The following is a 13,413-nucleotide window of genomic DNA, read 5'->3' as shown; positions in this document are numbered from 1 at the left end:
ACATGGTTCTACTTCCCTAGTACAGTTGATAGGCTTTTTTTTCTTTTTTTTTTTTTTAAAAAGATCGTATTTTGAGCTTGCAGATATTTGACATTCTCGCCAGGCCTGAATGGCCGGGCAACACATTTTTTGCTAGTACTCCCTACTCCGACACTCGACCACAACTCATGCACATCTGTACACATATGTGATCAATATGGTTTGGTTTAAAAGTTTGTGTGACAGGCCCGTTTTGCACAAAATGCCACAAATCATGAACGCCATGTCCCAAGAGGATAGGCCTAATGCCATCCATTGTGATATAAACACACATCACAATGGATGTATTATGGAATAAACACTGAGGCATTAGGCCTATCCTTTAGCCTGCGTGAATCTATTCTACATCCGAGACCAGACTTTCCTCCGAGGTGGATGTAGCTACGTATGCTGGATAGTCTGATGCAAGGTTACTCCGTGGTGGGAAATTCCAGAATGCAGCCTTCTAACTTGTCATTTTTATTTTTGTAGAAGAGTCAAACTAATATTGTTTATGCCGTTTGCTTTGATGGAATAATTGATAGAACACGTACGCCATAATATAATTTGATTTGGGTATGTTCTAAATTAAGTGCTTGTGTTGATTACTGTGTAATTGTATGTGTAAACTTGAAACATTATTGTACTGTAAAATGGTCTCATTTCCCTTGATCTGTATCCTTTTTAGTATAATAGTATTAGTTTATTATAATTAGATTAATACACGATAATCAACACTAACACTTTATTTAGAACACACCCAAATCATATACATCGTAGTACAAAGTATGTGTTCACTGTTCAATCAATTATTCAATCAAAGCAAACGCCAATCAGAGGCAGGCGGGGCGTTACCATGTCTATGCTCGGACGTAGAATACATTCATGCGTTTAGCATGGCTATATTGTAGGGAGGAACACCCTGGGAAATATTGTCTCTTCCTGTTAGCCATGCCACTGTGAATAAACGTTTAGTGTTCAGTCAGAGTTTGGGCTGTGCAGGTAACATTGAAACAGATATAACAGAGAGCAGCTGCGTGAGATGTGATGTGAGCCATTAAATGTAAAAGCACCCAGGAGAACAACAACACCACGCAGCTTTAAATGTCGCTTTGCCCCTGGAGAGAGCATGCCAGAGAATACACATAAGCAGCATGTTGCTCTTTCAGATTATGCTTGTTATATGTTATATTGTTCATTAATTCACTTTAAGGTGTTGTTAAAGTGTCTGGTCTTTAGAGAAAACATGTGATTTGAATACCAACTTGATCCCACACAACAGCCAAGCAGCCCATGCGTCCATGAATGCAAAAGATCTGCCCTTATACTATGATGCCTAATTTATGGTCCATCGTACGACGGTGTCACATGTCGGAAAATGGAAATAGCAGATTTACAGTTTGTACAAGCTTGAAAATTGTCTATTTCCAGGCACGTATAATTCAGGTATTACTCTCTAGTCTCTACAATGCAGAGGCTACATTTTACATTATGGGATACAGTTCCTAGCTGCTAAACAAACATGGTGTTGTTAGGACTAAAAAAAGAACATGTGAATGCTCATTTCAGTCTCAGTGAACCAACATCAGCTCTGAACTCTTTATTTTCTGACAGACATCTATGGAATACAGTGAATTATTTCCCCCTTGTGCTGGAAACCGCGGGCTATGGGACACAATATCATTTAGTACACTGTGAGCTCTTACACATGCCTATGACTGGCATGCAACTGCAGGCTTAGTGGATGCAACAGCCGACAGCAACATAGAGACATTCACCCATTGTGACAGCTGCTGTGTAAAGTGCTCTCGGTCCCCATGTGCATCGGACTGCGAGGGTTATAAGACACTGATATGTAGACAGGGGACATTGTAACTTTGTAAGCCTGTAATAAAAGAGAGAAGATATCAGGAGTACCTGGTCCTTCAGTGGCCATACGAGTCCGCATGAAAGGCTGTTGAAGATGGATTTTTAACCCTTGGGGTACATACTTTGTGTGTGTGTGTGTGTGTGTGCGTGCGTGCGTGCGTGCGTGCGTGCGTGCGTGCGTGCGTGCGTGCGTGAGTGCATGCGTGCGGCATGCACATACAAACCTCCACACCTTTTTGTGCAATCGACGGACCATGTATATCCAACCGAAAACGGTTCCTTAATTTCACTTGTGAAATCTATACCTCGGAAAAGCTGCTTTAGATAAAGAACGTTAAGCTGTGAGACAACTGAGGCATGGAGAGGGTCACACTCAGTATGATGCAGGTCAAATTGGGATTTCACAGAAATATATTGTGCAAAGTCATTGTTACTCAGTATTGGGAAGGGAAAATTATTATCACAGTGTTGATACCACAGATCGAAATGTAGCCATATTTGGTCCATGAAACACCACAAACAGTATCCAAAAATTATATTATATATATATATTTCACATGTAAATGTTTTCCTGTTCTGTCATCACCATCTACGTTAGTGTTTCTCAACGGGGGCGGTACAGACTCCCAGTGGGCGTTCGGAGCACTTGGACATGGAGATGTTTACTGCATGTGCTCATGTATCAAATGCTACTTGATTTGTTTGGTACTGTACTTATTGCTTTTTGATTGCTGTTTCAATAAGGATACCCAATTAGTGTGTTCCTGTATCTGTTATTTAATAAACAGTAAATAATAGCACAATGGCTTCCCTGGCTAGGCCTACTTATCGCAGGCTCAGGCAGCTATCTAGTTCGGACATTGTTGCAATTACCTCTCCGAAGGGACAGGCAATGCATGAAACTTACATATTGCAACAAAGGACTTCATTAAGAGAGGGGATTGTTCCAAGGCAGACACAGGTGTCATAACACTGCACATATGGTGGGAAGTTGGAAACAATCAGGCTTTTACAGGAATTTGGGGAGGACAACTTTTGTAATTTAGGATCATGTCCATCCAATAAACTAATGTATCAGACAGCCACCGGCGTACCCTAACAAGCTATTTACCACCTGCATTTGCATAGTTAGTCTGCTGACAGTGATGAAGTGGAGAGTTGGTTGAAGGGACAGAAAAGGACAGAAAATCAGCGGAATAGAGTTCATAAATCCACGTCCTCTATCCAGATTTGTGTCGAACCTCCCCCCATTCCAATACCCCCCCCACACACACACACACACACACACACACCCTCCCCACCCATCGGCCTTGCGATATTGTTGATGCCACTTTATTATTGGCTCAGCTGTGACTTTGCTGGGCTTGCCCCACTGGGGGAGCCAATATGTGAGATCCATTTGTTCTGCCTAGAAAAGCCATTTCAGAAAGCTGTTATTGGCCATGACAGACACCTCTATTAAACAGGACAGAACACAGCGCTTTTAATGGCCAGTCGGAGTGAAACTGTGGCGTGAGCGATTGAGCGTGAATACACGTCCCCATCTCTCATTCAGAAGGGAATGTTTGTTTCACCTTCGCTTATATAGGGCTGTTGCCATACAGTATTATCTAACAGTATAGCCTACTTTAACCTAGTGGTTCTCAAACATTACGTCAAGGACCTCCAAATTAATAATGGCCCGGTTTCCCAAAGGACACCATGGTGTAAGAAGTGGTGTTGCACATGTTCAGTTGCTCCTCTAGGCCGCACACAGAAGCCTGTGAACATAGACATTCTGTGCATAGATGTGCCACGCAATGGTAGGCCTCAGGCCTCAGGCCTGAAGCCTGGTATGGTAGGCGTCAGGTCTACCATTCTGAAATTTAATTTAATAATATTTGGACTGCTGGACAGCTGACAGTAGGCTCTCTTTACTCTTAAAAAAAAATGCGTGGCACATCTATGCACGGAATGTCTATGTTCACAGGCTTCTGTGTGCGGCCTAGAGGAGCAACTGAGCATGTGCAACACCACTTCTTACACCGGGAAACCGGGCCAATATCTGCATGGCTGCGGAAAAGATTTTGTGCCAGGGACTCCCATAAGAGATTTGACATTATGTCTTTCTTTTCTTTTTACTTGGGACCCCATGGAACCCCCCATGAGCCCCTGGGGCTTCACTGGATCCCACATTGAGAACCAGGGATTTAACCTACATTTATGTCAGGATGTTTTTCTAGTTGGACCTAAATGCAAGGAAGTCAGAATCTTGACCCCAATCGCCCAGGACGAAGTTCACCGTCCTTTCTATTAGTAACACCCAGTGCCCAGGACGAACTTTTATCCAAAAGACGAAGATTATTGATATCACAACCGATCGCATCGCTCCACAGCCTAGGAGCGCCTCGGCTTCACCTCGGTGGTTAAACTCCGTCTGTGAATTATCTCCCGACAATGACCACCTAGCCTAGCCAGATATTATCCCTTACATAGTCCCTTACAAGCTCAGAAGTCAGCTATTTTCACTATTTGAAGAGCTTTGAAAAGCAAAGCGACAGCACATCAACAAAACAGTGAGCTAAAAGCTGATTGTTTTGTTAATGTGTGAAAAGAGAAAATGACCTCATCAAGGAAAGTGTTGAGGAGCAGCTTCAGAATGTCACGCCTCACAAACAGTCAATAAAACCAGGGAGGGGAAGATTAACCAAATTATGTGTTATATCAGTCATTGTAACTAAAAACACAATTGTAAAGATAAGTATAATTTTAATTATTTTCTCTTTAAGAGTTATGAAAATCGATTATAATCCCATGGCACCTCAGTCTCACATTTCATTCATTCATTCAGGCATGTGACTGTGGGCTGTTGCAGTGAAGAACAGTGTGTGAATCATGTTGGAACCAAACCCCAGTCTACTTCATTACCCAATAATAGATTGCTCCAAGTGAGAAACATTAGAATGAATAACTAGTGCAACATATCAAGGTCTTTCATTAACCAGTAAATGAACCCAAACAATATCAGTCGTTCTATAATGCAAAATGCAAACACATTGGTTACATACATGATGTGGCTTTGAACTAGAATTCAATTCATAAGCTCACAATGTGTCACATTGTTATGCATTGTGAGCTTGTAAATCTGCTATTTTCACCATTTTAAATGATGTTAAGCCATTTTGCAGTAGGTGGCTGAGGCCAGAGGCTATGGCAACTTAGGGGGCCTTAATCGGCTTGTAAGATTTTAGGAACACCAGCCAATTCACTCTTCGCTAAGTCCCACCCAAGCCCGTTGTTGGCCAATACCACGTTAGCGACGGTTACTAAGGTAGAAAACTGGTCACGCTTGCATGCTGGTCAAATACCTGGCTCTCAAAGTCAGTCAGTTAGCACATAAGCGAACACAACAAAAGCTGATTCTGACAGTTTATGACATCAGGAAAACTTTTCGTCTTTTGATAGATTTATAAAGTAACTATTTTGGTTGGAGATATACAGTGAAGCGGTTCTGGTGTTCCCAACTCTCGTTTGTAAACAAGTCTCCATGCTGTTTGAGCACCCAGCTGCAGTCCCAGACATTTCTCCTAAAGTGTCTCCCTCAAACGCGTCCAAAATTGTGTATGGTGTTTGCGACAAGTGGACGAGATCAAATACATTTGTTTACATCCAACGGCCTGGATGGAAGGCTGAGACCGAGGCTACTTCAGAAGTGTGTGTACAGATTTGGACCAATCAGATCGTTTTGTAGGCAAACCGGAACTTCTTTCCACACTAACTTGTCAGGGTTGCCAGGTCTGCTTATTTCCCGCTACTTTTGGCTTAAGGCTAATAATTAGTGTATGTAATACATTACCAAAACATTCATTATCATAGACATAGGCCTACATAGTATTTATAATGATAAATGCATACAATCTTTTTATTATGATTATATATGGTCATATTATTGTGTTTGTTTTGGCTTGTTTTTCTTGATTTGGCTTTAAGAGTTGGCTTGTTTTTGGAGGTGGGTTGGCTTATTTCTCTCACACAATGTGGCAACACTGAAGTCAAAACAAAAACAGACAAGACAACGTTGACATTTTTTATTAAAAATAAAAGTGAGTGAGTTTTCCTGATGTCATAAACGGTCAGAATCAGCTTAGTGTTCTAAAAGAGTGACTTTGAGAGCTGTTCCCCCGTTACAATGGAAGTCAATGAGAGCCTATTTTTATTTCTAATATGTACTATTAAACTGCACAACGGAGCGAAATAATTCATGGAACGGACTAGTTTGCTCATAACAAGGTAAGAAAACAAACCCTCTTTCTGAGGTCCACACATGCTGTACAGCAAATATATTTATTGACACTGCTTAAACATTTTGACCAGCATTGCAAGCGTGACCAGTTTTCTACCTTAGTAACCGTCGCTAACGTGGTATTGGCCAACAACGGGCTTGGGTGGGACTTAGCGAAGAGCTAATTATATCACAGTGTGCCGTATACACAGTACACAACGTGCGGGGGACATTTTCCATGCAGGTCGGATGGTAGGAATAATATCTACAAGAATAGTAATCCCCAACTGCCTGCTCAAACAAGAAAGTTGCTATATTGGGCGGCTGTGGCTCAGGAGGTAGAGCAGGTCGTCCAATGATCCCTGGGTTGGCGGTTCGAATCCCGGCTCCTCCTGTCCACATGTCGAAGTGTCCTTGGGCAAGACACTGAACCCTACATTGCCTCCAATGAGTCGGTCGGTGTGAGCTTGCCACCATTGGTGTGTGAATGTGGGAAGTGAGGACGCTGGCGTTGACTGTTCGCCGCTTCACCTCCCAATGTATGAATGAATGAACCATTGTAAAGCGCTTTGAGCACTTGGAAAAGCGCTATAAAAATGCAATTCATTATTATGTAAAAACATGGAAAGTTCTGAACAATGAATATAGAAAACATGTAAATGTAAAATGTATCAATATTTAACAAATGCATGGCCTCTATCTTGCGTAAAGTGTTGTTTGTCTTGTCAATTGTCTTTGGTGCAGTAAAACTGACACGTGGTAATTAACACATGCTCATATCAGTCAATCGTATTCGTAATCAAGGACCGGAACTATTGATTTATAAGGTTTGTTTGTTATCGCTGGTGGGGTTTCTCTGCCTCTGGTCAGACTGCATTAAATACATGAATTTCATACATGTAGACATCGTATATGTTTGACAGTATATCATTATACAATTTAAAATGTATCTTAACTCCTTTTTCTATTTTAAATTACTTTTGGGGTAATTTTCACTGTCTACTCTGGCTTTTGTGTTCATCCGAGATAGTTTTAATTTGCTTGATTCAATATTTATATGTTTGATATTCATTTGATCACACACCACCAACCACTCTCCTAATCAGTATTTAAGCCCATTCATCTTCAAACTCCATGTGTGGACACATTGATAGCTATTGGAGACTGATTCTGATTCTAATGAAATGGCACTTACATTTTTGATGAGTTATTCCATTATGTTAATATTTTCTGTAAGGACATGCATGTAATCCATGAAGTCCATGCATGGAAAAAACTAATTAAACTAAAACTAAAAACGTGACGCGTTGTGAACTTGTAGCTGATCATTTGGATACTTATTGTACAAAGTATAATAGGGCTCAATACCCATTCAAACCTGGAAAGCATGTCATTTTAGATTTTAACTACTTTAACCATATTTTATGCTTTAGCTATTCCAAAATAGCAGATATACTGTACAAGCTCATATAGCGTGTCACTGAGCTTGTCGATCTGCTATTTTTTGAAAAATCTTGAAAATGTGTGCAAATCTTTTAATATAATATATATTTTAAAGCGAACATTTTTAACTGAAATGTTTGCTTCTGGGGTCCCTGGAACAACATATTGAGATGGAGGTCCGCAGCCAAATACATATTTTAGGCCTACTCTTGGGGGTCCTTGACATGAACCGGTTTGAACACCACTGATATAGCAACATATCTCCTCAGATTCCGGTGATGACGGGGGCCTTCATGGACTCGTCCCCCAATGACGACTACAGCACTGACCACTCCCTGTTCAACTCCTCGGCCAGCGTGCACGCCGCGTCCATGGCCGTCCATGGCCAGCAGGAGGAGCCCCAGCCCATGTCTCGAGACGCCATCTGGCTTTGGATCGCCATCACTGCCACCATCGGCAACATAGTGGTTGTGGGCGTGGTGTATGCTTTCACATTCTGAGGGTTGGTCGCAGGGACGTGCACAGATAGACACTAGGTGGTGATAGAGCACCTGCCCCTTTTCCCTCTGGACAGCAATGTGCCCCTTTGAAAGTTTTTTTTTTTGTACAGTTTGTTAATACATTTTTTGTTTTGTGTGTGTGTACAGTATGTGGTCCATGGTGGCATCGGTTAATTCTGGATTAAAAGCTTCTAATACATTATTTATGCCCCAAAATCTATAAATCTCACACATTATTAAGGCAGCAGTTTGTTTTGTTTGTTTAGTTTTTTGTTAATTGCATAAACCCTACTGTAGCCTATATACTTAGTTGACTGGGATCGCCCAGGGCTATAGTCTGCCAGTTGTATCATCCAGACTAAATCTCTTCGCCGAAAATAGCCTAGAGCATACAAGCTCACAGCATGTCGCTGAGAGCTTGTATCGCCTATTTTCGCTGAATGTTCGCCCCCAGAATATTGATGCTAGGGTTCACTATATTAACTTTTGGGGAATATGAGTATATGGGGATCTCGTGCAGGACACAGGTCTATTGCTCTGCATTTAGTGTGTTGGTACACTTATTAGCTAAGTCCAATGTCTTGTTCAATCAACTCTGTGTATATACAGTATAAACCATAATGTACATGGATGTTTTGCCTGACATAAATCTCATTGCAGTTGATGCTTTCAGATCTCAGCTATTAACCGGAGCAAATGAAAGTGATTCAGAAGAGAAGTTTGTCACTGTACTTAAACCATAGTGTACGCCTTCACCTTCTGAGAGACCACTGTAAGGACTGGGATGTTTTGCAGGACATTAAGTATCTGAGATTTGGACATTTGCTGACACTGTTCCAAAAGTGTTGCAAATTAGTAGGTACGAGTTCTGTGTCATGCTGAAGGACGCTTTGCAGAAAGACACACTGGCAGGGACTGAGTTTGTGATTAAGACTGAACAACAGCAGGTGGCTGAGAGTGGACGGCATATTGGAAACCTTCCCTACAATTCCCACCATGACAATTAAGTTTTGGCTAGTCCACAAGCCACTGTTGGTGTCTCCAATAGAGCAAACCAAGCACTTGAGACATAATATTTAAACCAATTAAAATGCACAAAAATCTTGTTCTTGTGGTAATACAGTTGGAATATTGAACACTTCCAATTGTACACAAATATGTGTTTATTTTCTTCCAAATGGGAGGATGTTTTGAATGACCAATTGTATCTAAACTTTCCATACATCTCTGAGTCTGTTTAAGTGTGTAAGTCCTTTCTGTGGTCAGAATCTAGTTGAACTTAGTTTATGTTATAAACAAGGTATATTTGTATGACATAAAAGTGGTTGCCCTTTGATAGTTTGGAAATCAGCTCACCATTGCAGATATGGAATCTTTTGCAAATCCAATCCACAATAATGAAAGAGGTTATCCCCACCAGCGCCTAGGCAATGACAATGTGTTTGCTCGTTTGGTTTGTCTGTCCAACACTTTTGTCCCAAACAAGATATCTTTAAAACGACCATCTGCATTGCCATGGAATTTGCTGCAGACCTTTTTGTTACCCGGAGAATGAACCATACAGATTTTGGTGACCGCATGGTCGCAAGCACCATTAGGCCAAAATGTCCACTTGCATAGAAGATATCTCAAAATCGAATGGGTGGATTGCCATGAACTTTGATGAATGCATTCATGCTCACTGGAGGATGAACCTTATGATGGTGGAGACCGATTTGAGCTACACGATTACTGTACCTTTCCTCTAGTGCCACCCTCAGGCCAAAAGATCAACTTTGCGCACAAGATATTTCATGATGTAACGTAATGGTCAGATGGCAGCCCACCCTAGAGCCTGGGTCTGCTTGACTTTTCAAGTTAATGGGGAGTTTTTCTCAGGGTGGGATGTTGTGTCTCTGCTCAACATGTAAAGTGTGTTGAGACAACTTGTTGTGATTTGACACTTTAATAAAATTGAATTGAAGGATAAAAACTACTCAAATTCTAATTGTGGGGATTGCCATTACATCTGCTCATTGCTTTCCGTTTTAAATTTGCTTTGTAGATGTTTAATCAAGGTACTTTATTTGAATTTATAGTTTGGGCAATATTATGTGTTAACCATATACAATACATGAGTACACTGTACTGTATGTGCTAATTCATCAGTGAATATACAATAGCCTGTACACATAATTCCAGCTCTAATAGTTCCCTCAAAACATTCCCTTTCTAGCCCCACAAAATCCTGAGTTATACTTGTTTGCGTGCCATGTTGCACACTGAAAATAGCGAATCTACACGCTCACAACGATTTTGTGTAAGGACCAGCATGGCAGCTTCATCATAATAACCCGTTATCACTAATGTAATAGCCCTGTGTGATCTGGAGCAATTCGATTCTATTGGCCTAAAAAATATAAACCTCGTATTACTGACAATATGGTTTAAAACCACACAACTCCTCTTTTTCCCTATATTTATCACTAAGTGAGCTTTGAGTGTCGAATAGACAATCTGTAGACTATGCCTGTACAGTATACTGAACTCGTAGGCTATTTACAATGCATGGAAGAAATGTGATTTCCTCTAAAATCTCTTCCTCTTAAGATATACGTATACCCGACCTCATGAAAGTTGGACGCAACAAGAACTAGATGGTGACTTTAGCCTCTTTTGGTTGTTTTCTAGTTAATAAGGCTATATTTATCAATGTTAGCATACACATGAAAATCCAGTGGTGAATGTATTTTTTTATTTAACAATCCAATAATGAGACTACTGCATCCCCTATGGCACTTCTGTGGTTAATGCTGGCATAACTTTGTGATTCATCAGATCAGACATTGTCAGGTTTTTGAGTGAACACTTGTTATAGAGAAAGCTAAATATGAGTATTTTTTAAGTTGTATACATGTTCTTTTGTAATGTGACTTTTTGTAAATATTTGAGCAAAACACACCTGTAATAATATGGTATCTGATAGAAAAGTGATTCATTATTCTGTCATTATTTTATACAGTTACATTCAAATCATATCAATCATAAACTTGGATTTATTATTTTAATCTCTAGGTTTGCCTGGCTCTGTGGTGGAAGAAGTAGCCTACTCAGAGTATAATGACTGTATTCAAAATTGTACTTGTACTGCCATCAAAATATACTTACCAAATATACTACCAATGTAAAAGTATTTCCAAAATATAGCCGATCTACCAGCTCATACATGCTTAATGTATGTTTTGTATTAATAATCGACATGTACAAAGTAACTAGTAGCTGAAGTTTTCAAATAATTGTAAGGGAGTAAAAAGTATCGACAAATGGAAATACTCAAGTAAAATAAAAGTACCTACTGTACAGTACTTGGGTAGGCCTAAATGCACTTAGTTACTTTCCACCACTGTTGGCACTGGTTCTCAACCTATGGGCCGTACAGTAGCTAATCAACCCACTAATTGGCAGATAATTAATTGATAATATAACATGCATATAAAAATATACAGTATATATATATATATATATATATATATATATATATATATACACAGTATATATATATATATATATATATATATATATATATACACACACACAAAAGAATCATGGTATCAAGATTTGAAAGTGGGCCCTGATCCAGAAAAGGCTGAGAACCACTGACTTGTTTGCCTGGCTGTACTGTGCCACCGAAACCGCAAGCTGAGGACCCTTAATGAGCTCTGGGCGAGATTTGCCTGTTGCCATAGTGATTCATCTTCCCTGTTTCCTCTCGGTTATGTGATGTCATTTGTTCTCTAAAGCATCGCACCTGCTGCTCTCTATGGCACACCTCAGACACCTGCACACAAAACACACACAGTGTTCATTTAACCCTGATGCATGCTGAATGGAACCACTTAGACCCATAATAGCCTCACGTAGCGATAAATATCACTGGGTGGATATTAGTCTCGTCCCTCTCAGTGTTAGAATTTGTCTGCAATGTCCCGCCCCATCTTTGCATACTGAACCCTGGTTGGTTATAGTCTGGTTCCAGACGAATTTGGTTGGCTCGTCACCATTTCGGCCATGAAGTCCTCCCACAATTGAGAGGGGCCAGACTTAATCTGCCAATATGCATTGCAAAGGCAGATGAAGGCTGGCTACGCGAGGCTATAGACCCATAAGCCATAAGGGTTTGTATGAATTAACACTGAGGATTTTCACTGTGTGGCTAATCATCACACAGCTGTGATGACAGGAATCCAGCTAATGACACATCATGCACAGCTGGCTCATGCAACAACAAGCTATGTTGGTGTATTTAAAGATTCTGGTCTGTAGATGTGTCTAGACAACATTCAAAGTCTCTGAAATATGAAGACATAATATACTGTAGACCAGTGCTTTTGAAATTTTCATGTCAAATTTTAATGTATTTGGCCGAGAGACCTCCATCTGGAAATATGATATGTTACTCGTTTTGTTTCTACATTGAGCATATTTTTCTATTCCAGTGTCTTCAGAAATGTCAAATATTGGCAAATAGGCCTATATGGGCAAATATTTGACCCTCTACTCATACTTTGGCATTCATATAGTCAACATGAGTCCCTAGAATGCAACATCCCACCGACAAGCTGAGAGAATAGTTCTCTTTTCTCCTTGTCAGTAAGACAGCCCATTCAATGTCACTTCCCAATAGCTTCAGACAGGGAGCTGGGCCATTATAGGTGTAACGTCAAGAATGAAGCTAATGAAATGTCACTAAGTCCCTGATGCATCTAATTCACAGAGAGACACACCAGAAAGTCCCCATTCCACATCACAGTCACAGCATTCATAATAAAAACAGACTCTGTTTTGCTGAATGGGCACTGCATAAGTGACGGTTACAAAGGAATGCAGGCCTGATGCTACAACAAGGTCCTTTTGAGGACAGTGGAAGGAATCACTCTTCTGAACACCTTGACCTTGATTCCATGTTATCAGTTGGTGCCATTACTGGACTTGATTAATTGGTCATTCAGCTGGGGGATAAACGTTTGGAAACAGGGTTAATGATATGCTGATTAGAGTACCTATAAAGTAAACCTCTGTGGCTTGTGGCACAGTATACAGTACAGAACTGCCCACAGAGTTCGATTTGTTAAAGAAATAAATGAAAAAAGGGTGGGCATTTTCTTAACCACTTGACCTATAGGTATAGTATGTACTGTACTTCTTCAACAAATAGCAAAAATAGCTGATCTACAAGCTCACAATGTGTGACCCGTTTTGAAGTTATATATCTGCAATTTTCTAATAATAATAGCTTTCACAATTTGCCCAAAACAGAGGTGCCAGAGTTAATGTTGCTTTCAT

The 13,413-nt window shown here is 40.3% G+C and overlaps 1 protein-coding gene across 1 annotated transcript in view; it reads left to right on the top strand.

Annotated features, from left to right (window-relative positions):
- LOC306941600 (uncharacterized protein C14orf132) overlaps window positions 1-8,091 on the top strand; it is a gene marked incomplete at both ends in the record, with an annotated part of 31,913 nt that extends 23,822 nt beyond the window's left edge. The window contains one exon of the mRNA XM_079527139.1: window positions 7,861-8,091. Within this exon, the coding sequence (XP_079383265.1) occupies window positions 7,861-8,091 (231 nt within the window). The remainder of the gene's footprint in view (window positions 1-7,860) is intronic.
- Between the last annotated feature and the right edge of the window lie 5,322 nt (window positions 8,092-13,413).

The sequence above is a fragment of the Electrona antarctica genome (assembly GCF_951216825.1).
Source record: "Electrona antarctica genome assembly, chromosome: 17".
Lineage (NCBI taxonomy): Eukaryota > Metazoa > Chordata > Actinopteri > Myctophiformes > Myctophidae > Electrona > Electrona antarctica.
This window is presented reverse-complemented; position numbering and strand designations above follow the sequence as displayed.